Raw genomic sequence first — 27,427 nt, 5'->3', positions numbered from 1 at the left:
ATAATGACGATGACAGGTTAGGGTCAGCGAGTTGTGGGCGTGCTATGTTGGCATTGGAAGTTTGGTGACACTTGCATGGCCCCTTGTGCATCTTCAGACAGTGATGGTCGGTGATACGCCACATTTCACTTTATTTTTCCATGTACCTATGACAAATAAAGTTAACCTTTTTCTAAAAAAGAGTCTTAAATTTTCAGGTGCTTTCTGACTTGCTGAGACTCTCCAACACCTTTTCATTTGCTAAAGAGGGATGGCTGAGAAAAGACTATCTTCTAGTCTTTTGCTATTTCAAAAAGTTTATATTCAAGAATTTTCCATTGCAGAAGCTATAATCTTTTAAATGAGATGTTAAAACGAAGTCTCATCTGCCCTCTCGGATGAGTGTAAATGGGCACCGCAGTAGCTAGCATGACGCTGTTAACAGCTTGGGGCGTCGGAGTTTGGAGTTCAATCCCTCAGGAGTTTGCATGTCCTCCCGTGGAATGCGTGGGTTTCCTCTGGGTTCTCTGGTTTCCTCCCACACTCCAAAGATGTACTGGGGTAATTGGTCATTGTAACTTGTCCCGTGATTAGGTTCGGGTTAAACTGGGATTGTCAGGGGTTGCTGGGTGGTGTGGCTCGAGGGTCCTGAAGTGCCTATTCCACACTGTATTTCTAAGTAAAATAAATAAATCTGCCATAGCATTAGTTTCACCAAGTGCAGGATGTTCCTTCTGTATATTGGGTTAGTTTTATTCACTGTTAAAACATAACTTTAAGGATCTTGTGTCTAAGTTAATTGCTTTGTGATAGTGTAATAAAACTGGCTTAATCCAAATGGGTGACTTCATAGAACGTAGAACAGTCCAGCAGAGTACAGGCCCTTTGGCCCATGATGTTGTGCTTACCTCAGCCAGCTCATCATGGGCATTAGCCTCCCCAGCATCGAGGGAATCTTCAAGAGACAATGGATGCAGCCTCAGAAAGGTGGCATCCATTATTAATGACCCCTATCATCCTGGAAGTGCTCTGAATATCATTGCAATCATCAGGGGGAGATACATGAGCCTGAAGACACTCAGGAACAGCTTCTTCCCCTCTGCCATCAGATTTCTGAATGGACAATCAGCACAACCTCACTTTTTTCCCCTTTTTTTTAACCCTCTTTTGACACTAAATTTAATTGTGGGTGTGTGTATAGTTCTTCGCTTGTGACGATTGGTAAGGAAGAAGAGTTCTCAGGAGCAAGGGCACGATCATTGGTGACTGTAGAGGCTGATTCTGGACCTCCAGACTCTGGAGCAGCAGGGATGCGGGAACAGAGTAGGATCCTCCCTGCGTCTCTTCTCCGCAGCAGTCACTTTTCTGGATTAGCAAGCAATGCTATCCCTGAAGAGGGCTGCTTAGTCACTCAGAGGGCTGCCAAATGCTGTGGTTGCCTCAGGTCAACAGACAGACGACCCATGGATCTGAGCCGCCTACATGCAGAGTTGAGACTGCGGTTTCCAGTGTCATCTATGCCTATTGTTTCACCCCTTCTCCATCGCTGTAGGATTTTTCTTCCTCCACCCCCCCCCCACACTGCGTAGGTTTATAGTGAGGTTCAGTACACACACAGACTGATTCCGCTCTTTAGGCTGGGGGGGACATTCCACAATGGCATAGTGGGCTGCAATGGCTATGGTGAGATAGTGGTATTGAAATTGGTTCATTATCACAGTACACAGTGTAGTGCTCAGTGACTCTGTTATGGTTCAGGTGCAGGTCAGTGGGACTAGGTAGAATAACAGTTCGGTACAGAACAGTTCGGTTTTTGGTCGGGCGCCGGACGCTCGGCGAGATTCGACAGGGAACGGGCACCCGGCACTCGGCTGGGGGCCGTGGTCGAGTGGTCGGCGACTTGGGCCAGCTCCCCCACCGGACTTAGTCTAGTGAGGAGGGTGTGAGGACGCCCAACAGGACTAAAAAAAACAACACCTGACAAAGGGCAGATGAGCTCCTTGTGGGCCAACGGCCATCTTCCGTGGAAGAGATTAAAGCCTCACCACGTATCTATGAATCGTATACTATGCACCTAGTTAGTAGAGACATGATGAACTTGGGCGCTGCACCGTGTGCCTGGACCTGCCCAAGGCCTCCGCCTAAGGAAGGGCCGAGCTCAAAGAATTGGCCGCGGCTGGAGGCCGACACGGCCTCGGGCTCGAGTTCGGCGGGGTTGGCGACAGTCGGTGCCAAGGTGGCCAGCGAGAACAAACAGGAGGAGAGGCTGTACTCGGTGCTGCTGCAAGATCGAAGAAGATGGAGGTGCATAGCCGCCAACCCCAGATTCGGGACGGAACCCACTGACTGACTGACTGACTGAGAGACTAGATGGGCCGAAGCTCCTGTTTTATGCTCTTGTGCTCTATTACTCTATTGAGCTGGAATAAGTCAAACTAACGCAGAATAAAAGCTACCGAAAGAGTGCAGTGCTGGTAAACAATGAAATACAAGATCAAAACGAGGTAGATTGTGAGGCCAAGAGTCCATCATAAGGTAGCAGTTAGCACAGCTCGAAGTGTTCCAGACTTTGGTTTTAGTGCCATCCTTAAGGAGATTGTATGTTCTGCCCGTGAGCACACAGGTGCTCTGGTTTCCTCCCCCAGTCCGTAAACGTACTGGTTAATAGGTTAATTAGCCATTGTACATTGTCTGCTGACTAGGCCAGTGTTAAACCGGTGGGTGCTGCGTGGTGCGGTTCATTGGGCTGGAAAGGTCTGTTCCACACTGTATCTCTAAATGAAAGAGTCATAACTGTTGGATAGAAGCTGTCCTTGGGCCAGGTGGTACATCCTTTCAGACTTTTGCACCTTCTGCCTGATGGGAGGGGGTTGGGGGGAGGAGAGAACATTCAGGGAGGCTGATTGCTTTACCTAGCACAAAGTATTGACAGAGTCCATGGGAGGGAGGTTGGCTCCTATGATGTGTTTCACCCAGAACATGGTCAGTGTGTGGAAGGAGGAAGTGGTTTGAGACAGGAACATCAGCAATGTTTATAAAGTGCATGGAAAGAAAAATTTTCGAGGGATACGGGCAAAACGCAAGTGAAAAGGGCCAGTTTAGCTGAGAATTCTAGTTGTGGACCAGTTGAGGTGAAGGATCTGTTTCTGTACTGTATGACTGACTTTATGACAATGGCTCAAGAAATGCTTCATTCTTTTTAAAAGTTCTTTCCTCTCGGGGATTGAGAACACTGCTGTGGAAATGCAAATTGGTCTGGCGTTTGTTTGGCTCATTTCTGTAAAAAGCTTTTGTTCTAGCAATATAAAATTGTCTAAAAGGGGTGATTCATTGTGAACTGCGTGCAGTCACAGCCAGTTCTCAGTTGCTAGAGATTCTGTCTGTGCAGTTTAGTGACTCCAGTTCCACGTTGTACAGCTTTTGTCACGTGGAATTTTAAAGGAAAGTGGAATTAGGACTATGACTATAACCATAAGTCATGGGAGCAGAAATAGGCCATTCAGCCCACTGAGTCTGTTCCGCTATTCCACGATGGCTGATTTATTATCTCTCTCAACCCATTCTACTGCCTTCTCCCCATAACCTTTGACACCCTGACTAATCAAGAACCTATCAACCTTCACTAGTGCTTTATAAACCTCTGAATAATGCTTTATAAAGCTTCAGAATTACATCCTTGCTCTTGTATTCTAGTCCTCACAATATGAATGCTAGCATTGCATTTGCCTTCCTTGCCACATACCAAATAGCACTTTACAATGAACCAGAAGTGTTCACTAACATTGTGTAGGAAACACGGGCTGTGCACATACTTCTGTCCTACAGATGCGCAGTAGAGACATCCTGACAGTCTGCATGATACAGAAACTGCACCGCAGCAGACAGTGGGCAGTCAAACCTGCCTGGCACATCACTGGCACCAGCCTTTCTGCACAGAGCCTTGCCATCTTCAGAAGTTTTCTCATGACTCTGCCATAGTTGGATACATCAGCAAGGGAGATGAGGCTGACTACAGGGCCACGGTAGGAAACTTTGTCACATGGTGTAAGCAAAATTATCTGCAGCTTAATGTGAAAAAGACTAAGGAGCTGGTGGTGTACCTGAGGAGAGCTAAGGTACCGGTGACCCCTGTTTCCATCCAGGGGGTCAGTGTGGACATGGTGGAGGATTACAAATACCTGGGGATATGAATTGACAATAAACTGGACTGGTCAAAGAACACTGAGGCTGTTTACAAGAAGGGTCAGAGCCGTCTCTATTTCCTGAGGAGACTGAGATCCTTTAACATCTGTCGGACGATGCTGAGGATGTTCTACAAGTCTGTGGTGGCCAGTGCTATCATGTTTGCTGTTGTGTGCTGGGGCAGCAGGCTGAGGGTAGCAGACACCAACAGAATCAACAAACTCATTCGTAAGGCCAGTGATGTTGTGGGGATGGAACTGGACTCTCTGACGGTGGTGTCTGAAAAGAGGATGCTGTCCAAGTTGCATGCCATCTTGGTCAATGTCTCCCATCCACTACATAATGTACTGGTTGGGCACAGGAGTACATTCAGCCAGAGACTCATTCCACCGAGATGCAGCACAGAGCGTCATAGGAAGTCATTCCTGCCTGTGGCCATCAAACTTTACAACTCCTCCCTTGGAGGGTCAGACATCCTGAGCCAATAGGCTGGTCCTGGACTTATTTCCTGGCATAATTTACATATTACTATTTAATTATTTATGGTGCAACTGTAATGAAAACCAATTTCCCTTGGGATCAATAAAGTATGACTATGACTAGCTGCCATCAAAGACATCAATACAGAAAGATGCCAGAAAAGGGTCAGTAATATCATGAAGGATCCCACCCACCCTGCTCACGGACTGTTTGTCCCACTCCCATCAGGAGGCTACGTAGCATCCCCACCAGGACCACCAGACTCAAAAACAATTACTTTCCCCAAGCAGCAAGGGTGATCAACACCTCCACCCACTAACCCACCCCTCCACACCCCCAACCATCACTACTTTATCATTTCCTGTCAGTCACCTTACGTACAGACACTCCTGCACCTAGCGTCACTTTAGGGACATGCGATCAATCTGTGTATATTAGATTATGATGACACACAGTCCTCTTTTGTTGTCATTTAGTAATGCATGCATTAAGAAATGATACAATATTCCTCCGGTGTGATATCACAAAAACACAGGACAGACCAAGACTGAAAAAACTAACAAAAACCACATAATTATAACATATAGTTACAACAGTGCAACAATACCATAACTTGATGAAGAACAGGCCATGGCACAGTAAAAAAGTTCAAAGTCTCTCAAATGTCCCACATCTCATGCAGATGGGAGAAGGAAGAAAACTCTCCCTGCCATGCCCGACCACGGTCCGACTCTGAGCTAGCTTATGTGTTTATTTATTGTGTGGTTTTATTATCATTGTGATCTTTATCCTTTTGTGGTGCTTCAGATCTGGAGTAACAATTATTTCATTCTCCTGTATACTGGAAGTTACATTAACCAATCTGGAATATTGAATTGTGCCAGTTCATTCCCAGCAAGCTACAAGTAGCTACACTTGGCAATGTCATTTCGTATGTAGGCATGATTAGGAAATAGTGGGTGAATGGGATGAGTTGAGATAGTCATCTTGGAGTTCAAAGTTCAAGATTTGCAGTACGTGTGTAAAAGAGAACCTCCACGCCATCTGCCACAAGTGGGACTTCCTGGTGGCCAAACACTTTCATTCCAATTCCCGTTCCCATTCTGAATGGGACGTTCCCACTCATGGCCTCCTCGGTGCCAAGATGAGGCCATCCTCAGGATGGAAGAGCACCACCTTATGTTCTGTCTGGGTAGCCCTCAACCTGGTGGCATGAATATCGATTTCTCCTTCTGGTGAATAGATTCCCAATCCTCTCCTCCCCTCTCCTCTATTCCCCACTCTGATCTTTCACTTCTCACCTGCCTATTACTTCCCCTGGGTCTCTTTCTCCTATTGTCCACTCTCCTCTCCTTTCAGATTCTTTCTTCTCCAGCCCTTGACCTTTGCCACCCACCTGGCTTCACCTTAAACCTTCCAGCTAGCCTCTCTCCCCTCCCCTCCCTCCACCTTGTTATTCCGGCATCCCGTTCCTTCTCAGTCTTGCTGAGACTCGAAACATTGGCTGTTTATTCTTTTGCATGGATGCTGTCGGATCCGAGTTCCTCCAGCATTTTGTGTGTGTTGCTTTGAATAAAATAATGTTGCTCCAGATCCGATGCACCACAAAGAAAAACGCAATAAAATAAAGAATACATTAAAAAACCCAATAAATATAAATACATAAGATAGCTTATGTACATTTATTGATTGTATGTCCATAAGGTGACTTGACAGGAAGTGATAAAGTAGTGGTGGTTGGGGTGTGGAGGGGTGGGTTAGTGAGTGGAGGTGTTGATCAGCCTTACTGCTTGGGGAAAGTAACTGTTTTTGAGTCTGGTGGTCCTGGCGTGGATGCTACGTAGCCTCCTCACTGACGGGAGTGGGACGAACAGTCCATGAGCAGGGTTGGTGGGATCCTTCATGATGTTACTGGCCCTTTTCTTACTGGCTCTGTCCCTGACGATGGATAGGCTGGTGCGGGTGATGCGTTGGACAGTTTGACTACCTGTTGTAGAACTACCTTGTCTACCACAGTGCAGTTTTTGTAGATGTGCAAAGTGCAGATCTTTAGTAGAGCTAAGTGAGCTTTCCTGATTGTGGAGGATGTGGAGCACTGAGCTTGATATCTGAGCAGTGTCAGTGGAAAGTCGACTCATGTCGGTCTTGTCTTTCCTAGGTATCAGAAGCACGTGCATACTTACAGGATCTTGCCGGATGAAGATGATTTTCTGGCAGTACAGGTGAGAGATGCCGTTTCAGATGTTCCACATATTTTGTCCTCATTCTGAGGTAACGTTGCAGCTCTATAAAACCATGGTTAGACCACACTTGGAATATCGTGTTCAGTTCTGGTTGCCTCATTATTAGGAAGGATGTGAATGCTTTTGCAGGGGTGGCCAACCTTTTACATTCCATGCGTCAATTTTTTCACACGAGTTCAGATGCTATTTTTTTCACGCACGAGTTCTATATTAACATATTTTTACAAGAATTGAATGGGGGGTACAAGGGTTGTATGGCGCATCTGAACTCGTGAGTGAAAAAATTGACGCATGGAATGTAAAAGATTGGCCACCCCTGCTTTAGAGAAGGTACAGAGGAGATTTACCGGGTTGCTGCCTGGATACAGAACATGTCTTATGAAGAAAAGTTGAAGGTTTTTCTCTTTGGAGCGAAGGAGGATGAGAGGTGTCTACTTCATCAATGGCTCACATTATCATTTACACCTCCATCGAGGTGTAAATGATAATGTGAGCCATTGATGAAGTAGACAGTCAGAGACGTTTGCCCAGGGCAGAAATGGCTACTACAAGGGGTCATAATTTTAAGGTGAGTGGGAGAAAGTATAGCAGGATGTCAGAGGTAGGTTTTTTATAGAGTGGTAAGTGCCAGGGTGCTGGTAGAAGTGGTAGACAGAGCCAGTCCATCACAGGTGAAGCCCTCCCCATTTACAAGGAGCACTGCCACAAGAAAGCAGCATCCATCATCAAAGGCCCCCACCATCCAGGCCATGCTCTGTCCTCACTGCTGCCATCGGGAAGGAGGTCCCACACCACCAGGTTCAGGAACAGTTATCCTTCAACCATCAGGCTCCTGAACCAGAGAGGATAACTTCACTCGCCTCACTCTGAACTGATTCCACAACCTACACACTCACTTTCAAAGACTCTACAACTCAGTATTACCTATTTATTTAAATTTTATTTTTAATATTTGCATAGTTGTCTTCTGCACATTGATTGTCAGTCTTTGTGTGTAGTTTTTCACTGACTCTATTGCATTTCTTTGTTTTTCTCTGCAGCTCCCATGTACTTACCCATATTGCTCTTTAATGTTAAAATCGAGCTGGAGTCCACCACTTTCACTGGCAGCTCATTCCACAGTCTCATCACCCTCTGAGTGAAGATGTTCCCCCTCATGTTGCCCTTAAACATTTCACCTCTCACTCTTAACCCATGACCTCTAGTTGTAGTCTCACATGGCCTCAGTGGAAAAAGCCTGCTTGCATTTACCCTATCTATACTCCCTCATGATTTTGTACACCTCTATCAAATTTCCCCTCGATCTTCTACATCCTAGGGAATAAAGTCCAAATTTATTCAACCTTTCCCTATAACTCAGGTCCTCAAGTCCCGGCAACATCCTTATAAATTTTCTTTGCACTCTTTCAACCCTTATTTACATCTTTCCTGCAGGTAGGTGATCAGAACTGGGCACAATACTCCAAATTAGGCCTCACCAACATCTTATACAATTTCAACATAATATTGAGTGTATGGTGACACATAGGTACTTTGATAATAAGTTTACTTTGAATTTTGAACTTCCAGGTACATAAGGGATACTTAAGCAGCAATTCGATAGGCACATGAATGATAGTAAAATGGAGGCTATGTGAGAGAGAAGGGTTCGATTGATCTTGGAGTGGGTTACAAGGTCGGCACAACATTGTGTGCTGAAGATCCTGTACTGTCCTGCGTTCTATCGAGAGGATCTGTGGGCCCTGGGGAATGTTCAGAAAGGCATTAGCAGAATGGCTTCAGGTCTTATCAACTTTAATTATGTAATTAGACAGGAGAAGCTGCATTTATTCTCCTCGGACAGAGGCCATTAAGTGGTGATTTGAGAAATCCAAAACCTTGAATAGCTGAGGCAAAGTGAATAAAGAGAAAATGTTTTTCTTGCCGGAAAGATCAATAGCTCAGAATAACGTATGGAGCTTTTGCTCTGCGCACGCAGTTGTCACAGTCTGATGTTCATTTCCTGAAATAACCTTAGTGGCAGACAAAAGCATTGCTTTCGAAAGGGAATTTGACAGATATGTGGGATATACTGGGCTAAGGATTAAAGCTCTTGTTATCGCTGCATTCATTGTGTTTTTAATTTAAAAAAATAAATTTAAACTTTAAAATAAATGATTTTTTTCTTACACAAGATTGTTCTTAGACAGATTGAAACGGTTGAACAAGCACTTGCCCAGCTGTAATACTTCCATAAGTTCTGTTGACCCAGTCATAGGAGTCGAATCAGGCCATTCAGCCCATCAAGTTGTATTCTGAGGTGGTGCTGTCTGGCCATCAAGTCATAAAGCATAGAAAACTCACCCGTGCTGAGCATGGTCACTTATTTTTAAAGATACAGCACAGAACAGGCCCCTCTGGCACACCAATCCACTTATTTAACCCTAGCCTAATCACGGGGCAATGTACAATGACCAATTAACCTACTAATCACTACACCTTTGGACCGAGAAACCCAGAGGAAGCCCATGCGGCTCATGGGAAGGACGTACAAACTTGCAGGTGATGTCAGAATTGAACTCTGAACTATGAATGTCCCGAACTGTAATAGCATCGCGCTAACCGCTAGGGTACTGTGGCACCCCATTTTCTTGCCAAGAGGAATATAGCATCTTTTCTATATTGAAGTGAAAAATGAAGAAAGGGAGATTTTGCCCATGGGAATACCTCCCTGGCAATATTTTCTGTCAGCAGTTTGTCAGAGGTTTCTTCCTCACAGATACAAGTTAATGAGCAAATTATATGGCCCTCCAACGCTAAAACTGGAGCAGGATAATGCTTTGATTTTCACTTGTAAATCAGCCAAGATCTGGGCAATTTCATCAAGCACGTCATTACGGGTTTTGTTCACATTAGAAATGGGTCTGAATTTGAAATTTAATGTCATGAACTGCAGTAGTTTTGAAAGAAAAGTTTATAGAAAAGAGCCATAAAGCAGGGAGTGAGGAGATTTATTTGTACTCTGTACAGTACCATGCAAAAGTCTTAGACACATGTAATAAAAAAATCTGTAAAGCAAAGATACTTCTAAGAATAATGAAATGAAAAATTTCAAAATATCAAAAAACGTCTACAAAGAACAGTAAAAATAATCAAATCAGTATTTGGTGTGACCACCCTTTTGCCTTTAGAACTGTATCAGTTTTCTAAGGTACACTGTCATGCAGTTTTATAAGAAAATCAGCTGGTAGGTTTTTCAAAGCATCTTGGAGAAGTTGCCACAGCTGTTCTGCAGATTTTGGCTGTCTCGCTTGCTTCTGTCTCTCCAGGTAATCCAGACAGCCTCGATGCTGTTGCGATCAGGGCTCTGTGGAGGCCATACCATCGGAAACCATACAAAAAACCTTCTGTGCCCAAGGGTTTTGTACAGTACGGTATACAGTCATAGGACGTCACAGTAGCGTAGTGGTTAGTGAGATGCCATTACAGCTTGGGGCGTTCCGGAGCTTAGAGTTCAGTTCCTCTGTAAGAAAGTTTGTGCATTCTCCCCATAATTGTGTGGGTTTCTTCCAGGTGCTCCGGTTTCCTCCCACTGGTCAGTAGGTTAATTGGTCGTTGTAAATTGTCCCGTGATTAGGCTAGGGTTAAATCGGTGGGTTGCTGGGCAGAAGAGCCTCCTTTGTGCTGTATGTATCTCTAAATAAATCAAAATTAAAAATAAACCTCTCCTCTTAACTCAGGGTTTGTGTATTGCTGCTGTAAATCAACAAATTTCAGTAATAATAACCCTGATTCTGATTTACCTGCTGGTTTGCAGTGAACTGGGGTGGGCTCTAGTTACCTTGTGCTTTCCATTAACACAGACCTCCCAGGGTGTTCAGGTGAGGAGATTCAAAACCCTGAACGAGCTCATCACGTCATACCTGCAGCCAAACCAGGGCCTGGTCAGCACCCTGCTCTACCCCGTGGAGAGGGAAGACAAGAAGGAGACAGCAGAGGACAAAGACTACTCGGGTAACTGTTGCTGCAGGAAGAACTAGTTATTCTGTCAGTACCGACTCGTTTCCCTGGCTCAGTCACTGAGTCTGACATCCATTTTCACTCACAAGAGATTCTGCAGATGCTGGAGATCCAGAGTAACATACACAAAATGCTGAAGGAACTCAGCAGCCCAGGCCATCTTTGGAGGGGAATAAACAGTTGATGTTTTGGGCTGAGACTCTTCATGCTTGAAGGTGAAGTCGTGATGATGATATTAGTCCTTCTCTTCCTCTGGTGTCCCATCTCTTTCCCTTTCTTCCATGGTTCATGCTCCCCTCCTATCAGATTCCTCCTTCTTCAACCCTTCACCTATTCCACCTATCCTCTCCCAGCTTCTTAATTTATCCCCCCTCCCCCACCCAGCTTCCCTCTCACTTTTTCACACCATCACCTTCTAGCTTATGCACCTCTTCCTGCCCCACCTTCTTATTCTGGCTTCTTTCCTCTTCCTTTCCAGTCCTGATGAAGGATCTTGGCCTGAAATTTTGACTGTTTATTCCCTTCCACACCTGCTGAGTTCCTCCATGTGTGTTGCCCTCCATGCCTACTCGCCCTCCACTCTGAACCGCATTGTGGGAGAAGTTTGTTTGTTTGAAGGGCTACTTTTTTGACGGAGCGATTAAACTTTCCCCTTGATGCTTTACAAGATGCATTTTTGAGATCTGGGCGAGGCCGGCATTTACTACTGATCCACAGTAGGTTTTGAGAAGGGAAGAGTGAGCTGCTGCTTTCTGAGTCAAATCTACCGAATATTGAAAAGCCTAGGTAGATTAGATGAGAGGATGCTTCCTACAGTGGGGAAGCCCAGCACCAGAGGGCACAGCACAGCCTCAGGATAGAGGGATCTCCGCTTAGAACAGTGATGAGGAGCAATTTCTTTAGCCAGAGGGTGGTGAATCTGTGGAATTCATTGCCGTAGATGGCCATGTAGGCCAAATCATTGAGTATATTTGTATCACAGGATGTTAGGTTCTTGATTATTCAGAGTGTTAAAGGTTACGGGGAGAATACAGAGAATGATCTTGAGATTAAAAGTAAGTCAGCCATGATGGAATGGTGGAGCAAACTCAGACATCCCCACCTCTCCCGGAAGTTCCGGGAGTCTCCCACAAATTAATAGTGGCTCCCTGATGCCCGCAAATTATATACAATGTCCTGGAAATTGATTTTTTTGAGAGCGAGCGTGAGAGAATGCACGAGAGTGAGAGCAAGAAAGCAAGCGCGAGAGAGAAAGAGAGTGAGAAAGCAAGCGTGAAAGAGCGAGCGCGAGTGAGAGCGACCACGAGAGAGTGCGGGAAAGCAAGCGCGAGTGAGAAGGCGAGAGAGAGAGCAAGAGCGAGAAAGCAAGCGCGAGTGAGAGCAACCACGAGAGAGTGCGGGAAAGCAAGCGCGAGTGAGAAGGCGAGAGAGAGAGCAAGAGCGAGAAAGCAAGCGCGAGTGAGAGCAACCACGAGCGAGAGAGCGAGAGAGTTCCAAAAAAAGTCAGAGTGGCAGAGTGTTCCAAAAAAAAATATAAAACGTACGTCACCCCAGACTACACTAAAGTGTACCCCTGCCTAATAGGGGTCAAAAATAATGACAGTGTTGCTCGCTGCACTGTTTGCAACAGTGACTTTTCTATTGCCCATGGTGGGTTAAGACTGTAAAAGACATGTTGAGGTGAGTTTAACAGGTATCATTCGTTCATTAGCATAGCTAACGTTATTTAAACTAGCTGGCTGGCAGCTAAGGAGCTACTCTATTGCAGACATCCCACCCCTCCGGGAAGTTCCGGGAGTCTCCCGCAAATTGATGGTGCTACCTCCCTGAAATGAGTTTTTGCAGGGTGGGATGTCTGCAAACTTGATGGGCTGAATGGCCTCATTCTGCTGTGTCTTATAGTCTCATGGACAGAATTATGACTGGCACAGGGTAGATGGAGCTGTTTGCCCAAGATCGAAATGTCACAATTTAGTGAGCATTGGATTAAGGTGAGGGGGAAGTTTCACGCAGATTTACGGGGCAAGTGTTTTTACAAGAATTTTTCTGCAGCGTGGAGGCTGAGGGGAGATCCGACAGAAATTTATAAAATTGAGAGGTATAGATAGGGCACATCTTTCTTACAGGGTGGAAACGTTAGATAGCAGTGGGCATAGTTGACAGGGATAGAGAGGAATATTGAAAGGAGATGTGTGGACAAGTTTTCCTTGTGCACAGCCTGGAACATGCTGCCAGGAAGGTGGAGAATGCAGCTGCAAAACCTTTGTTTAAGAGGTATTTAAACACACACATATATGGGCCGGGACCATGTTGTGCAGTGTAAATTGGTATCATTAAAGATTTAAAGATTAAAGATGAGCTTTCTTTTTCACATGTATATCAAAACACAGGATAAAATGTGTCGTCTGAGTCAACAACCAACACAGATTAAGGATGTGTCACCACACTTCTGACACTAACGTAGCTTGCCCACAATTTACTAACTCCAACTTGCCGGTCTTCGGAATGTGGAGGAAACTGGTATACCCGGAGAAAACCCACACAGACATGGGGAGACATGCAAACTCCTTGTGGGCAGCGGCAGGAATGATACCCAGATCGAGATCGTTGGCATTGTGAAGTGTTACGCCGAACATTGTACTGCAGTGCTGGCACTAGCTGCTGCCCTCGTTCAGATCAAAGGGCCTGTTTCTGTAGCAACGCACACAAAATGCTGGAGGAATGCAGCAGACTAGGCAGCATCTATGGAAAAGAGTGAACAGTTGACGTTTTGGGGCCGAGACCCGTGATCAGGACTGAAACGTCGACTGTTTATTCATTTCCACAGATGCTGCCTGACCTGCTGAGTTCCTCCACTATTTTGTATGTGTTGCTTTGGATTTCCAGCATCTGCAGATTTTTTCACGTTTGGAGCCTATATCTGAACTGTTCTGTTTGGGTGAAGGTGTTTCCACTGTGCGAAGGAGATGGTAAGCGAGAGACCCATGTTTTTCCTCCCAGCGACTGGATGACTGGTGATATTTTCAAGTTAGTATGATGCACTTGGGGTGGCAACTCAACCATTCACTTTATCTGACAGGGTTCCCTTGTTTCCTAATTGATATGGTACCCTTTATCATTTCCTGTTCCTTTTGCAGATTGTGAAGATGAGAGGCCACCATTACCCCCTCGCTCTGCCTCCACCAGCTTCCCAAGCAGTCCTGGTACCTGCCTCTCCCCCGTGGCTCAGGATGGGACAGGAGAGAGGTAAATGCAACAAAACCCGGTATGGCACGGTGGGTGTCTGTGCTGAGCTGGGGGCTGGCCCCTCTTATTGGTGCTGCCCTCCAGTGTTCGTTCAGTAGAAGACAAGCTGGATTGAATTCATCTATAGCTGCGCTAGTGTGAGATGAGAAACGGCTGCAGTCTTGCTCTTGTAGAAACATGGCTCCAGAACAATATCCCATGCGCCTTGATTCTGCAGACCATGACACTCAGGGACTTGGGCCATTAAGACCATAAACGATAAGAGCAAAATTAGGCTATTCAGCCCATCGAGTCTGCTCCACCATTTCATCATGGCTGATCTATTTTCCCTTTTACCCACATTATCATGCCTAATCCCTGTAATGTTTCACACCCTGACTAATGATTTTGAGAGGGTTAGAAGTTAAAAGCAGGGATATAATGCTGAGGCTTTATAAGGCACTGGTCAGATCACAGGGGGAATATTGTGAACAATTATGTGGGTCTCATAATTAAGAAAGGATGTGCTGGCTTTGGGGAGGGTCTAGAGGTGGTTCACAAGAATGACTCGGGATTGAAAAGGTCAATGATGAGCTTTTAATGGCGTTGGGCCAGTACTCGCTAGAGTTTAGGAAAATGAGGGTGGATCTAATTGAAACCTATTAAATATTGAACGGTCTGAATGGAGTGGATGTGGAGAGGATGTTTCCTGTAGTGGGGGAGTCGAGGACCGGAGGACACAGCACAGCTTCAAAACAGAAGAACGTCCCTTTAGAACAGAGACAGTGAGGAATATCTTTAGCCAGAGGGTGGTGAATATGTGGAATTCATTGCCACCGACGGATGTGGAGGCCAAGTCATTGGGTATATTTAAAGTGAAGATTGATTAATTGGGACATTGAAGGTTATGGGGTGCAGGCAGACTAATGGGGTTGAGAGGGACATTAAGTCAGCCATAATGAAATGGTGGAGCAAACTCAATTGGCCAAATGGCCTAATTCTGCTTCTGAGAATGAAGATGTATATAGGAACGAAGGTTTAGATTGATCTTGGAGTAGGTTAAAAGGCTGGCACAACATTGTGGGCCGAAGGGCCTGTATTGTGCTGTGTAATGTCCCATGTTCTAAAAACTAGAGCCAGCCATTCAGGATCAAATTGGGAAATATTTCTGTGTATAGGAGATAATAGAAATTTGGAATGCTGTTGCACAAGCCTTTTAATCTAAAATTGATTTATTTTTATTAATCCAAGGTACAAAGCTTTGTCATGTAAAACTGCATTGAAAGAGTTCGATCCTGGATTAAACTGTATTAAACTGCAAAACAGTTTATTCTTTTTCCAAATTCCTAATCCAGTTCTACACCTGTTGACTGTTTTTTTTGTATTAGGCACCATCAGGAAACGTGCATTTAAATGCAGCACAGTCAGATTAAAGGACCTTTGGAGGAAGGAGTTTAATTTGAGCAGTTTTATTAATTGTATTCAGGGATACAGCGTGCAACAGGCCCTTCAAGCCTAATGAGCCGCACCACCCAGTAACTCACCTATTTAACACTTGCCTAATCACAGTGACCAGCTGGTATTACTAGCCTACTAACCCGTATGTCTTTGGACTGTGGGAGGAAACAGGAGCACCCAGAGGAAAACATCACTGTTCACAGGGAGAATGTACAAACTCCTCACTGGAATTGAACTCTGAACTCTGGGACACACCGAACTGTAATAGCATCACGCTACCATGGCATTCCAATTCCGTGTGCGGTTCTGGGCAGGTCTGGAATTATGACTTTTAATTCCCCATGTACTTGCTCCTTCTCACCCATTTCTCGTTATCCACACAGCGCGGCCAATGGGATGACCACCATGTCCCATGAGTACCTGAAGGCGAGCTACGTGTTGGATCTGGAGGCAGTCAAGGCAGGTGCCACCACCCTCCCTCACCTCAACAAAGCATTAGTGACATCCTGCAAGAGGCTCAACAGGTAGGCTTTGTAGAATGGTTGGAGGGGCTATCCCTCCCTGACTGTAATGTCAGTTGATCGAGTGGACAGCCAGCACCTTGCTTCCTGGGTGGAAATGGCTACCACGAGAGGGCATAATTTTAAGGTCATTGGAGGAAAGTACAGGGGGAATGTCAGAGGTCGTTTTTTTGCGTAGAGAGTGGTGGATGCGTGGAACGTGCTGGCCGGGGTAGTGGTAGAGGCAGATACATTAGGGACATTTAAAAGATTTATGGATAGATACATGAATGAAAGAAAAATGGAATTTACAAGGATGATGCCGGGACTTGAGGACCTGAGTTGTAGGGAAAGGTTGAATAGGTTAGGGCTCTTATTTCCTGGAGTGTAGGAGAATGAGGGGACATTTGAAAGAGGTATACAAAATTGAGTATAGATAATGTAAATACATGTAGGCTTTTTCCATTGAGGTTGGGTGAGACTAGAACTAGAGATCATTGGTTAAGGATGAAAGGTGAAATATTTAAAGGGAACATGAGAGGGGAAATTCTTCACTCAGAGGATGGTGCGAGTGTGGGACAAACTGCCAGCAGAAGGGGTGATTTCAACATCAATGAGAAATTTGGATAGGTACATGGATGGCAGGGGTATGGTGAACTATGATCCAGATGTGGGTCAATGGGGCTAGGTAGAATTAACAGTTCAGCATGGATTAGATGGGGCAAAGGGCCTGTTTCTTTGCTGTAATGCTCCATGACTCTCATGTTGGGCCATGTGAGAGGGAAAGGTTAGATTGGTCTTGGAGTAGATTAAAGGTTCAGCTCAACATCATGGGTTAAAGGGCCAGTGTTCTATGCAGATTGTACTGAGACATGGACAGTTCCAGGATAGATCCTCTGAAATGATAATGCCAAGGAATTTAATGTTACTGACCTCTCCCCCTCTGTTTCCGGAATGAGGAATGGCTCATGGACCTCCAGCGGCTTCTTCCTGTAATTGACAAGTTTTAAGCAGTTGTGTTTTGGGGCACTATCCCTTTGGCAGTAGTATGAAGGGTTGACCACAGCGGATGTGGGAAAAGGTGAAGGCTTATTTCTGCTGGGGAGCCAGATAAATATCTCTTTGCTCGTTAGCATTGGTTAAGGAGCATTGCTTGTAACTTAGAACAGTATAGCCCCTTCAGCCCACAATGTTGTGCTGATCCTTTAATCTGCTCTAAGATCAATCTAACCCTTCCCTCCCACACAGCCCTCCATTTTTCTTTCATGCATGTGTCTATCTAAGAGTCTGTTAAATGCCCCCAATGTATTTGCCCCTGTCACATTCCCGGCAGGGTGTTCCACTCCATGTGTGGATTAAAAAACACCTACGCCTGACATTTCTTCTCTCTCCTCCCTCCTCCCTCCCCCCATACTTTCCTCCAACCTCCTTAAAATTATACTCCCTTGTATTAGCCACTTCTGCCCCGGGAAAAAGTCCATTTCCTCTATGCCACTTATCAACTTCTCCTCTTCCTTCCCTCATTTGCTCCTTCACAATTAAAGCACAGTACTATAATTGTGAAGGACAAATGATTTGAAATGTCACCAAAGACACTCGCAAATTTCCACAGATGTACCGCACAGAGCATTCTTACTGATTGCTTCACCATCTGATACGGATACTCCAATATGCAGGTTTGGAAAAGGCCTTAATTCAACCAGGTCCATTATGGGGACTAACCTCCCTACCTTCAGAGACGTCTGCAAATGGTGGTGCCTCAAAAAGGTGGCACCCATCATTATGGACACCAATCATCCAGGACCCAGGGTGGAGATATGTCTCTACCAAAGGAGGTGGAAGGCGCTCCTCCCCTCTGCTAGTTTGGGCAAGGTGTAGCACCTGCTTATCATTCCCACCCCCCCGCCCCCGATCAGGGTCACGTGAAGCCGTGGGAGCAGCTGGTGCATATCACAAGTCCTGGTTATGTGACGACTGACGCCAGGCAGACAGACCCTGATGAGTATTGATAATGGTTGCGTCATCATACGTGTAAAGACATTAACCAGAAGAAGGCAATGGCAAACCACTTCTGTAGGAAGAACTTGCCAAGAACAGTCATAGTCACGGAAAGAGCATGCTTGCCTACGTTATACAACATGACACATAATAGTCATACTTTATTGATCCGGGGGGAAATTGGTTTTTTTACAGTTGCACCATAAATAATTAACTAGTAATAACACCATAAATAGTTAGATAGTAATATGTAAATTATGCCTGGAAATAAGTCCAGGACCAGTCTATTGGCTCAGGGTGTCTGACCCTCCAAGGGAGGAGTTGTAAAGTTTGATGGCCACAGGCAGGAATGACTTCCTATGACGCTCAGTGCTGCATCTCGGTGGAATGAGTCTCTGGCTGAATGTACTCCTGTGCCCACCCAGTCCATTATGTAGTGGATGGGAGACATTGTCCAAGATGGCATGCAACTTGGACAGCATCCTCTTTTCAGACACCACCGTGAGAGAGTCCAGTTCCATCCCCACAACATCACTGGCCTTACGAATGAGTTTGTTGATTCTGTTGGTGTCTGCTACCCTCAGCCTGCTGCCCCAGCACACAACAGCAAACATGATCGCACTGGCCACCACAGACTCTACATGATGCCCCCTTCCCATTTATGCTATCAGAGGAGATGCAGGGGCATGAAGTTTTAGGAACGGCTTCTTCCACTCTCATTTCGTGACAAATGTCAGTGATAATAAAGCTGATTCTGATTCTAAATGCAGTATCCTGTAGTCTGCCATTGCCCCTTGCCTGGGCACACAAGTGAATGATTGCCACTCCTTTGAGGCACCGGCAAGTACCCGAAGGCACTCGGGATCTGCTATCCTTGCACAAGAGTTCCTGCAGATTCTGGAAGTCTTGAACAAAATGCTGGAGGACCACAGTCCTGATGAAGCATCTTGACCCGTATGTCACCCAGTACAACCCTGACATTCATTTTTTTGTGGACATTCAGGGTAAGTAGAAAGAAACATAATAAAATCAAATGAAACACAACAAGATGGATAAGCAGTCATTGTACAAGAGACAGCAAGTTGTGCAAATATAAAAAGAAAAAAAAGGCAATAAATATCAAGAACATGAGGTGAAGAGTCTTTGAAAGTGGTCGTACTTTCCTGGAAAGGAGACTGTGTCAGGTTTTCCACTTTACCCTGCTGTTGTCTGCTTAAGCTGACCAGGCCTGGTATGGAGAAAAGCAGCAGTGTTCCCGAGCTGAACCACAGGCTGAGGAGAGGAAATGAATCATACGTTGTTGCAGCTGTGGACGGGCCAAGAGGAATCTGAGCACAGAGCCACACTTCTCTGAAACCAAAAGCTTTCTCCATCTTCTGATTCTTGGCTTGGAGGGAGCAGCGCCGTATTCCCATCCTCTGTATCTAGCTTCCAGCATACCTGCAACACACACTGAAGTTGCTGGTGAACGCAGCAGGCCAGGCAGCATCTCTAGGAAGAGGTACAGTCGACGTTTTGGGCCAAGACCCTTCGTCAGGACTTTGTACCTCTTCCTAGAGATGCTGCCTGGCCTGCTGCGTTCACCAGCAACTTTGATGTGTGTTGCTTGAATTTCCAGCATCTGCAGAATTCTTCGTGTTCCAGCATACCTGCATGAGGTTTCTTCACCTCCCTCTGTGCCCTCCCTCTTGTGTGTTCAGAATGTGGCTAACGTATAACCTCGCTTCAGTTCTCCCTGTGACTGCCTGGGTGACGTGTGGGTTAGTCGATTAATTGATCACATTGGTGTACAGAGCAATACATTTTTAAAAACCTGCAAATATATTTTAAAAAATAAAATAAGTAAGTGGTTCAAAAAGAACAAAAATAGTGAGACAGTGCTCATGGGGTCATCGTCCATTCAGAAATCTGATGGCAAAGGGAAAGAAGCCGTTTCTGAAACATTGAGTGTCTTCCAACTCCCCAATGAGAAAGGAGCATGTCCTGGGTGGTGAAGGTTGTCGGTGATGGAAACCACCTCTTGAGGCATCCCCTTTTGAATATGTCCTTGATGGTGGGGAAGATTGTGCCTGTGATGGAGCTGGCTGATTCTACAATCCATTGCAGCTTTTTGTGATGCTCCATACCAGGCAGTGATGCAAACATCACTCCACACAATTCCTGCCTGTCGACCCAGTATTGCAGGAAGTACTTAATGGGCTGTAAAGTACTTGGCCAACCTGAAAGGGCCCACAAGATGCTTGATAGAAATACCTCCGTCTTTCTTAAATCCAGTAATGTAGCTCGAATGTGTTTATTATTGGAAGTTAGAGGATTGGGAAGTTTTTAAACCCGTAAGGAGAGAAAATATGAAATATTGTTGTGGTGTGCTACACACAGCGCTAGAATAACGACACGTAGTCGGTGCATTGTAGTTGGGAAGAAAGAGGTTTATTCAAATTTGGCGGCCTCCTTTAAAGCCTTCCTATTCCTGCCCTCCCCAGGGGGACTGCTGTGGGGAATGCATATTCCCAGACCCTTCCCACGCGCGGGATTTTCCCCCTGCTGGTGAAGATGGCCCGGCGCCCTTTTTGGGGCCGGCCCTCTGCCTGCGCGTGCTGTTGTGAGCCGGTTCGTGTGTGCCAGCAAGTGGGTCGCCACATAACCCCCCCCACCCAGAACCGGCGATACCTCCCCCAATGTCCACAGTCTGGATCGGCCTCCGTTTGGGAGGTCTGCCCCTGCGCCGCGGTGCCTGAGCCTGGTCCAGCTGCGCCAAGTCCACATGGGCCGGTTTGAGTCGGTCCACTGTGAAAACCTCCTCTCTCCCCCCAGTGTCCAGCACGAACGTGGACCCGTTGTTCCTGATCACCTTAAACGGGCCCTCGTAGGGCCGCTGTAGCGGTGCCCAGTGTCTGCCCCATTGTACAAAAAGAAACTTACAGTTCTGCAGGTCTTTGGGTACGCAGGTTGGGCTCTGTCCGTGCTGTGAAGTGGGTATGGGGGCCAGGTTACCGAGCCTCTCTCGTAGTCTGTCCAGGACTGCTGTGGGTTCTTCCTCTTGCCCCCTTGGGGCTGGTATGAACTCTCCTGGGACGACCAAGGGTGCGCCGTACACCAACTCGGCCGACGAGGTGTGCAGATCCTCCTTGGGCGCCATGCGGATTCCAAGCAGGACCCAGGGAAGTTCATCTACCCAGTTAGGCCCTTCCAGGCAGGCCATGAGAGCCGACTTCAGGTAACAGTGGAAACGCTCCACTAGTTTGTTCGACTGTGGGTGGTAGGCAGTTGTGTGGTGTAGCTGTGTTCCTAAAAGGCTGGCCATAGCTGACCACAATATGAAGGTAAGCTGGCTGATAATATAAGAGAGGATACCAATTGTTTTTTTCAGATTGAATTGAATTTATTTAAATCTTACATCCATCCCACAACGTGAGGGAGTAAAAATCTTCGTGTTATGATTCCATCGCAATGTACAGACATGTGAATTTATGAGTCTAATGGCTTGTAGAAAGAAGCTGTCCTGTAGCCTGTTGGTCCTGGCTTTAATGCTGCGGTACCATTTGCCAGACAGAAGCAGCTGGAACAGTTTATGGTCGGGGTCACTGGTGTCCCTGATGATCTTCCAGGCCTTCTTTACACACCTGCTGCTGTAAATGTCCTTGGTGGAGGGAAGTTCACATCAACAGATGCGCTGGGCTGTCCGTACCTCTCTCTACAGTGCCCAGCGATCAAGGTTGGTGCAGCTCCCGTACCCGGTGGTGATACAGTCAATCAGGATGCTTTCAATGGTGCCCCTGTAGAAGGTCTTGAGGATTTGGGGGCTCATGCCAAACTTCTTCAGCTGCCTGAAGTGGAAAAGACACTGTTGTGTTTTTTTTTGCACACAAAGCCAGTGTGTACAGTCCAGGTGAGATCATCGGTGATGTGTATACTGAGGAACTTGAAACTGCTCACCCTCTCAGCTGCAGACCCATTGATGGTGATCAGGCCGAGCCTGTCTCCGTTCTTCCTGCAATCCACAATCAGCTCTTGTTTTTTTGTACATTGAGGGAGAGGTGGTTATCTTGTCACCACTGTGTCAGGGTGTCAACCTCTCCCCTGACGGCTGTCTCATCACTGTCAGAAATCAGGCCGATCAGTACAGTATAAAGAGTGAAAGAGAGGTGAGGGTGGATATCGGACCACTCGGAGATGAAGCTAGAGAAGTAGTAATGAGTGACAAATAATAATGAGCAGACAAACTGAATAACTATTTTGCATCAGTGTGGAAGACACCAGCAGTATGCCAGAAATTCAAGAGCGTCACATGAAAGTGTGTCTGTAGTTGCTATTACTAAGGAGAAGGTGCTCTGGAAACTGAAAGGTCTGAAGGTAAATAAGTCACTTGGATCAGATGGACTACACCCCAGGGTACTGAAGGAGGTGGCTGAAGAGACTATGGAGGCATTAGTAATGATCTTTCAAGAATCACTATTTTCTGGAATGGTTCTGGAGGATGAGAAAATTGCAAATGTCACTCCACTCTTTAAGGAGGGAGGCAAAAGAAAACAAATTATAGGCTCGTTAGCCTGAACTTAGTGTTTGGGAAGATGTTAGAGTCTTTTATTAAGAATGAAGTCTCAAGATACTTGAAGGCATATGATAAAGTTAGCATGGTTTCCTGAGGAGAAATCTTGTTTGACAAATTTGTTGGGATTCTTTGAGCAAATAATAAGCAGGATAGACAGAGAGTCAGTGGAAGTTTTTTTTGCATTTTGAGAAGGCCTTTGACAAGGTGCTGCACATGAGGCTGTTTAACATCGTAAGAGCCCGTGGTATATCAGGAAAGATACTGGCATAGATGGAAAATTGGCTGATTGGCAGGAGGTAATGATTGGGAATAAAGGTGCCTTTTCTGATTACCTGCTGGTGACTGGTGGTGTTCCGCAGGGGATGGTATTGGGACCCCTTCATTTCACGTTTTATGTCAATGATTTGGATGATGGAGTTAATGGCTTTGTGGACAATACAAAGACAGGTGGAGGGGCAAGAAGGGTTCAGAAAGCAGGGAGTCTGCAGGAGAACTTAAATTGGGAGAATGTATGTTTAATATTTGTTTTTTTTCTACTTACACAGTTTGGTATTGTTTGTACACTGTTTTCCCACCCTATTGGGTGTGGCCTTTCGTTGATTCTATTATGGTTATTGAATTTACTGAGTATGCTCACAAGAAAGCGAATCTCGGGGTTGCGTGTGATGGCGTGTATGTACTTGGATAATAAATTTACTTTGATCTTAGAGCCAAGAGGTGGCGGATGGAATACAGTGTGGGGAAGTGTATGGCCATGCACTCCGGTAGAAGGAATAAGGCAGAGACTATTTGGGGAGAAAATTCAAAAATAGAGGTGCAAAAGGACATTGGAATCCTTGTGCAGGATTCCTTGCGGATTAACTTGCCAGTGAGTCAGTGGTGAGGAAGGCAAGTGCAATGTTAGCATTCATTTTGAGAGGACTAGAGTATAAGAGCAAGGATGTAATGCTGAGGTGTTATAAGACATTGATGAGGATTGTGAGCAGTTTTGGGCCCCCTATCTAACAAAAGATGTGCTGGCATTGGGAGGGTCTAGAAGAGATTCACAAGAATGATCTTCGGGATGAAAGGGTTAAGATATGAGGAGTGTATGATGGGTCTGGGCCTGTACTTGATGGAGTTTAGAAGAATGAGGATGGGATTTCATTGTAAGGCCTAGAATGGATGTGGGGAGGATGTTTCCTGTAGTGGAGGAGCCTAGGACCAGAGGGTGCAGCCTCAGAATAGAGGGATGTCCATTTACAACAGAAATGAGGAATTTCTTTAACCAGAGGGCAGAGAACTGTGGAATTCATTGCTACTGATGGCTGGGCAGGCCAAGACATTGAGTATATTTAAAGCAGAGGTTGATAGGATCTTGATTAGTCAGTGTGTCAAAGGTTACAGACAGACGGCAGGAGAGTAGGGTTGAGAGGGGTAATAAATCGGCCACGATGGAATGGCAGGGCAGACTCAATGCACTGAGTGGCCTTATTCTTTCTTATTTTTGATGTTGTTATAGTCTTATAATATGCCTTGCAAATTAGTGTGGATAACTTCACTCAGCTCAACACTGAACTGATTCTTGAACCTGTGGACTGACTCTGCAGCTCACGTTCTCGGTATTGTCCGTCTGTCTGTCTATCTAGTCATAGAGCACTACAGCAGAGAATGGGCCATTCGGTGCATACCAAGCTATTACTCTGCCTAGTCGCATCGACCTATCGACCTGCACCTGAACCATAGCCCTCCATAGTACGTGGTGCCATCCATGTACCTATTCAAATTTCTCTCAATTGAACTTGCATTCACTACTTCCGCTGGCAGCTCATTCCACACTGTCACCACCTTCTGAGTGAAGTAGTTCCCTCTCAGGTTCCCCTTAAACATTTCACCTTTCACCCTTAACCCATGACCTCTAGTTCTCACCCAACCTCAGTGGGGGAAAAGCCTGTTTGCATTTACTTATCTATACCCCTCATAATTCAATATATCTCCATCAAACCTCCCCTCATTCTCCTACAGTCTAGGGAATATAGTCCTAACCGATTCAACTTTTCCCTGTAAGTCAGGTTGTCAGGTCCTAGCAGCTTCCGTGTGAATTTTCTCTGTACTCTCTCAATCTTAGTGATAAATTTCCTGTACGTAGGTGACCAGTTCTGCACAGTATACTCCAAAATAGGTCTCACCAACTTGAACACAACACCTCAACTCCTGTACTCAACACTTTTATCTATTTTTATCATTGTACTATTTTTGTACTACAGTATCTATCTATTATTTGCACAGTTTGTCTTTTGCACACTGGTTGTTTACAGGGTCTGGAGTTTTTCATTGATTCTATTGTATTTTTTTTGTCTAAGTGTAAATGCCCACAAGTAAACAATGTTGTCTATGGTGACATCTACGTACTTTGATAAATTTATTTTGAACTTCTGGCTCGTACAAGTAGTTGTTGGAGCTCTCGGTTGTTGACTCAAGATTTCTTTATCCTTGCAGTGAAGTTGATAAGGTCCTGGCTGGCCTGGAAATACTCTCGAAGATATTCGACCAACAGAGCTCACCACTGCTAACCCGACTGATACAGCAGGTAGTGACAACTATTGTTAGATGCCCCTCCTTCTCCTGTGGTCCACTTTCCCCTCCTATCAGATTTCCTTCTCTCCAGCCCGTTACCCACCTAGTTTCACCTATCACCAAGCTCTTCCTCCTTCCTTTCCAGTCCTGATGAAGGGTCTCGGCCTGAAACGTCAACTGTTTGTTCCCGTCCGTACATACTGTCCAATCTGCTGCGTTCCTCCAGTATTTTGTGTGTGTTACTCTGGATTTCCAGCATCTGCAGAATTTCTTGTGCTGATTGTTTTGATGTTTGTGTTGTGTTTGTTGAGGCTGTGGTACCTTTTCTGAGCGATGAGCGTGACTGATGTGTCTAGTGGTATGCCCGCCACCTGCACACCCCACTGCCCTTGCATTCTAGTTCCTAAACTATCAGCACCTCAATTTTAGAAATCTTCTCAATTCTCTCCCTCCTAGACAGCTGGACATATTCAAGTCATAGGGTCATCTAGCATGGAAAGCAGGCCCTTTGGCCCAGCTCAGATGTGTTCATGTAATGAATCAGTCCTTCTGTTATCCATTTTCGAGGGTCTCCAGCCAGAGGGTGGTCACTGTATGGAATTCATTGCCACAGACAGCTGTGGAGCCCAAGGCATTAAGTATATTTAAAGCAGAGGGTGATAAGTTCTTGATCTGTAAGGGCATCAAAGGTTATGGAGAGAAGGCAAGAGATTGATGTTGAGAGGGATAATAAATGAGCGAAAATCAATTGGCAGAGGAAATACGAAGGGCTGGATGGCCTAATTCTGCTCCTATGTCTTATGGTCTTAATGCCAACTAAGATGCTCCATCAAAGCTCGGCAAATTTACCTGTGTTTGTCTTCCCAATCCATGTACCTGCACAACTGTCCTTTTAAATGTTGTTATTGTATCTGCCTGTACCATCCTCTGACTGGAGAAGGCAGGAGAATGGGGTTGAGAGGGAAAATAAATCAGCCCTGATGGAATGGTGGAGCAGACTCGACGGGCTGAATGGCTCCTTTGTCTTATGGTCTCTGGTTTCTGACACCTCTTTGCACATGCATTTTACCTTTTGTGTGTAAAAATAAGTTTCTCCCCCAAGTTCCAATTAAACCTTTTCCCTTTAACCTTAATCCGTGCCTTCTAGTTATAATTAAAGATGCAGCTAGTCCTAGTTTTGTGCGTTTGGCTCATATACCCCCGAGCCCCACCCTACCATCTGCCTATCCAAGTGCTTTTCAAGCAATATTGTTGAACCTGCTTCAACCACTTCCTCTGGCAGTTGGTTTTCATATACCAACCACCCTCTGCGTGGAAAGGTTTCCCCTCAGTTCCCTTTTAGTTGCTTACCCTCTTACCCTAAACTTGCGCCTTCTAATTTTGGTCTCTCCTACCCAGGGGAAAAGACTGTTACCGGCCACCCTGTGTATGCCTCTCATAGTTTTAAACATTTCTATATAAGGTCAGCTCTCATTCTTCAACATCCAGAGGCCTAACCTGGCCAACCTTTCCCTGTAACTCAGGCCCTTTGTTCTGCAACACCCTCGTACATCTTTTCTGAACTCTTTCCCATTCAGTCACGTCGTTCCTAAATCAGGGTGACCAAAACTGTACAAGTGGTGTATGCAGGTTTGATTGCTTTCATCCAAGAGAGACTTAGATTGGTACATGGATGGGAGGGCTATGGTCTGGGTGCCGGGTGAAAGAAACTCGTCAGAATAACAGTTCAGCATAGACTAGATGGGCCGAAGGGCCTGTTTCCGTGCTGTAGTGCTCTATGACTGAACAGGAAAGATATGTGTTTAAACGTGTTATCAAATACTTCTGGTGTGTTGCAGGAAATTTATTAATATTTTACTGGATGTGAATGAGGCACTAAGTTTTATCTTGATGTTAGTCTGATTGTATGCAGCTGGTTAAAGAGAAGCCTCCCCTGATCTATTCAACAGCAGCAGTGACGTGCCTTGGACAACACCCTTCATGGCAAAATGCTCCAAGAAGGTTCACAGTTAGACAAAGCAATGCTCCTTCCCCACCACCCCCCACCTTTTTATTCTGGCTTCTTCCCTCTTCTTTCCAGTCCTGATGAAGGGTCTTTCCCTGAAATGTGCACTATTTATTCTCCTCCATAGATGCTGCCTGTCCTGTTGTGCACCTCCAGCATTTTGTGATTCATCGAGCAGCTTCACTCCATCCTCCACAAAAGGCAAGACTTTCCGGTGGCCGCCCATCTCAGTTCCACTTCCCATTCAAAT

General features: G+C 45.6%; 1 protein-coding gene across 1 annotated transcript in view; it reads left to right on the top strand.

The window, feature by feature from the left end:
• The window catches only part of inppl1a (inositol polyphosphate phosphatase-like 1a), a 217,441-nt gene that overhangs the window by 107,448 nt on the left and 82,566 nt on the right, over positions 1 to 27,427 (top strand). Inside the window, exons 2-6 of the mRNA XM_063054726.1 lie at positions 6,800 to 6,863; positions 10,727 to 10,877; positions 14,021 to 14,129; positions 15,950 to 16,090; positions 25,095 to 25,185. Coding sequence (XP_062910796.1) covers positions 6,800 to 6,863; positions 10,727 to 10,877; positions 14,021 to 14,129; positions 15,950 to 16,090; positions 25,095 to 25,185 — 556 coding nt within the window. The remainder of the gene's footprint in view (positions 1 to 6,799; positions 6,864 to 10,726; positions 10,878 to 14,020; positions 14,130 to 15,949; positions 16,091 to 25,094; positions 25,186 to 27,427) is intronic.

Source organism: Mobula hypostoma, chromosome 7 (genome assembly GCF_963921235.1).
Source record: "Mobula hypostoma chromosome 7, sMobHyp1.1, whole genome shotgun sequence".
In the NCBI taxonomy this organism is placed as follows: domain Eukaryota; kingdom Metazoa; phylum Chordata; class Chondrichthyes; order Myliobatiformes; family Myliobatidae; genus Mobula; species Mobula hypostoma.
The sequence above is the reverse complement of the archived record's forward strand: the minus strand, read 5'-3'. Positions and strand labels throughout refer to the sequence as shown.